This window comes from Bidens hawaiensis, unplaced genomic scaffold (assembly GCF_021521415.1).
Source record: "Bidens hawaiensis isolate Kalapana, Puna unplaced genomic scaffold, B.hawaiensis_p1.1 tig00005897_1, whole genome shotgun sequence".
Taxonomy (NCBI): domain Eukaryota; kingdom Viridiplantae; phylum Streptophyta; class Magnoliopsida; order Asterales; family Asteraceae; genus Bidens; species Bidens hawaiensis.
Window position 1 is genome coordinate 380787 of NW_027491387.1, and position 2665 is coordinate 383451.

The following is a 2665-nucleotide window of genomic DNA, read 5'->3' on the forward strand; positions in this document are numbered from 1 at the left end:
AGTTAATTAATAAATAATTTAAAACCCCCCTTCAAACATTATTATTAAATAGTCACGTCTTGTAGTTGAGTCTAATTAGCTAGTATACGTAATTTATAGAGTCTCGTGGGTTCGATATCCGGACTTACTTAACTGTACTAGAGTCAACCGGTACACTTGCCAGTTAGTAGTTTAAGTTAAGTTTAAGAGTCTAGAATTATTACTTAGTGTCTAGATTAGCTTATTTTTAGTTAATAATTATTTGACTACTTTTAGCACATCAAGTTTTTGGCGCCGTTGCCGGGGACTCTTGGCGATTGCGTTATTAGTTTTGATTGGACTTACTTGCTATATACGTGCTATTGTGTTTTTGCTTTTGAGTTTTTAGGGTTTTAGTTAATTAACTTTTTACGTGTTTATATTTTTTATTGTGAGTCGTAGGTGTCTAATTGTCCGTGTCTTTTGCTTGTTTAGATTCTTGTAATTATGTGTGATTTTTGTAATAAACCTCACTTTACCATTAAATGTCCATATAATAGTAACATTAATTGTGATACATGTGGTGATCCTCATTTACACTATGATTGTCCATACAAGGGTTCTCGCTTTATTTGTTATAGACGCGCTGGTTGTCATATGACTCGTGCATGTCCATATAATCGTACTAACCCATATTTGCAGCCGGTACAAAATTTTTCACAGGGACCTTTTCGGTATTATTTTGATAATTCGTATCAGCAACCTCAACAAAACCAGGAGCAGTGTTATGATCAATTTTCTAAAAGCTTTTCTAATGAGGATGTAGCTGCTATGGGTAGGATAGAAAAGATGTTGGTCCAATACATGGCTACAGATACCCAAAAGATGCTCGTCGAGCATGATACCATCTTCAAAAATCACCAGGATAATATTACAGATCTCCAACGTCAAGTAGAAGAAATTTCTAGGAGACTGGATGAAGAAGATGAAATGGAGAGGTTAAGATCCTTGGAATATGTTGAGCACTCAGATGAGGAGATCATTCAAGTAACGGAGACAAAAATGGATGTTGAAGTCCCACCTCCGGTTTCACATGCTATTATTGATTTTTGGAGTGACTCTGATGATGAGATAAACGAAGAGGAGAGTGTGCAGCTGGAGGAGCAACCGACACCTGGTTATAAGTATGATGCGGAAGGCAACTATTTGGGATATATGAATCGGTTAGGCGAGTTGTTCCCGACGTTTTCAGAAGAAGGGAAAGAGCCAATCATGGAATATGTAGATGAAGAAGAGGAGCTCATCCCGGATACGGAGACACGAGTGGCTGATGAAATCCCACCTCAGGTTTCACAGGTATATATCGCTAATTGTACTGAGTTTTGTAGTGACTCCGATGATGATTGTGACGAGGAGGAGTGGGCTGCATATCTGAGATTAGTTATGGTGAAACCTGTGTTTGAGGATGAGATAGAATTGGGAGAGTCATTCGAGCTAATGTTTGGTGTTGAGGATATGGTTAAGGTTGATAATGAGCTTAATGAGGAAGATGAATTCCTAAATATGGAGTTGGATGGATTGTTAGATTATGATGAGGGAAACACGTTGGACGTTAGTGAGGATGTTGCATTTTTCGAGGCCCTCCTTATAGAGGACAATGTAGATAAGGATGTGGTGTTAGAGGAAGAACACCATTACCGGCCCGTGGACTGTGTTTTGAATGCTGATCAGGAATTAAAACCACGGGATAAGGTCGAGGATGATAGGTTACCTGAAAACCGAAGTTGCGTATACTTTAGAAGATGGTCTACAGGAATGAAAAAATTAATAGTCAAACACGACCAGTCTTCTCAATACTTACAACACATTCGGCTTTTGCCAGGTAAGTTTAAATATAGGTGTTCTGACCCGTTACTGACTTTTAATTCTAATTTAATATTTTGTGGTTCCATCATTGATATATTAATGTGTGATAAATTTCGAGTGGAACTAAACGGGTTTGATAGGGTCCAGATAAAGGAGAAACCTCCTGATTAAGTTCAAGTGTGGGGAGGTTTCGCGGAGTTTGTATAATTAATCGAGTCACTAACGTAGTTTTTGTAGTTCGTCTTTGTTTTTTTTTTGCGTTTTTAAGTTTTGCTAGGTAAAAGAGAGACTGAATAAGCTAGAGAGAAGATCCCCAAGGAAGACTTTAATGAAAAATACAAGTGTGGGGATGGAGCAGCCGAGCTGTATACTTTTTATTTGTTTATTTGCTGCTAATTATTCATGATTTATTTGTTGAGTTGGTAAAATATTTTAATTACTTAATATCTATCGTTTTGATAAGATACATTTTTAGATATGTTTGTTTTGTTTGGCCGCTTACGTTCGTGAGAAACTGAGTTAACATTTGCTGAGCACGTTCGTAGTTGGAGGGCATTCATGGAAGAAGACTTTGGCATCATTTTCCATTCGCATATTACCAGCTAAGTCTTTTCCATTTATCTAGCTTATTAACTGTTTATTTTGTTTTTATTTTTAATTTTTAGAGTCTTAGTTTTTGTAGTCCGATTTTAATTTTTTTTAAGTCGTCCTTATCCTTGCATTGAGGACAATGCATAATTTAAGTGTGGGGATAGGATATTTGAGTCGTAGTTTAAATTGAGTTTTTATTTAAAAAAAAATTGAAAAATGCTTTAAAAATGTCCCTTGATTTAGTTTTTGC

At 36.4% G+C, this 2665-nt stretch overlaps 1 protein-coding gene across 1 annotated transcript; it reads left to right on the forward strand.

The window, feature by feature from the left end:
* The first annotated feature begins 740 nt into the window (after window positions 1-740).
* On the forward strand, window positions 741-1995 carry LOC143630991 (uncharacterized). The gene is made up of 3 exons (XM_077099861.1): window positions 741-1314; window positions 1423-1840; window positions 1943-1995. The coding sequence occupies exons 1-3, from the start codon at window positions 790-792 to the stop codon at window positions 1993-1995; spliced, it is 996 nt and encodes a 331-aa protein (XP_076955976.1). The 5' UTR covers window positions 741-789.
* Window positions 1996-2665: the final 670 nt, after the last annotated feature.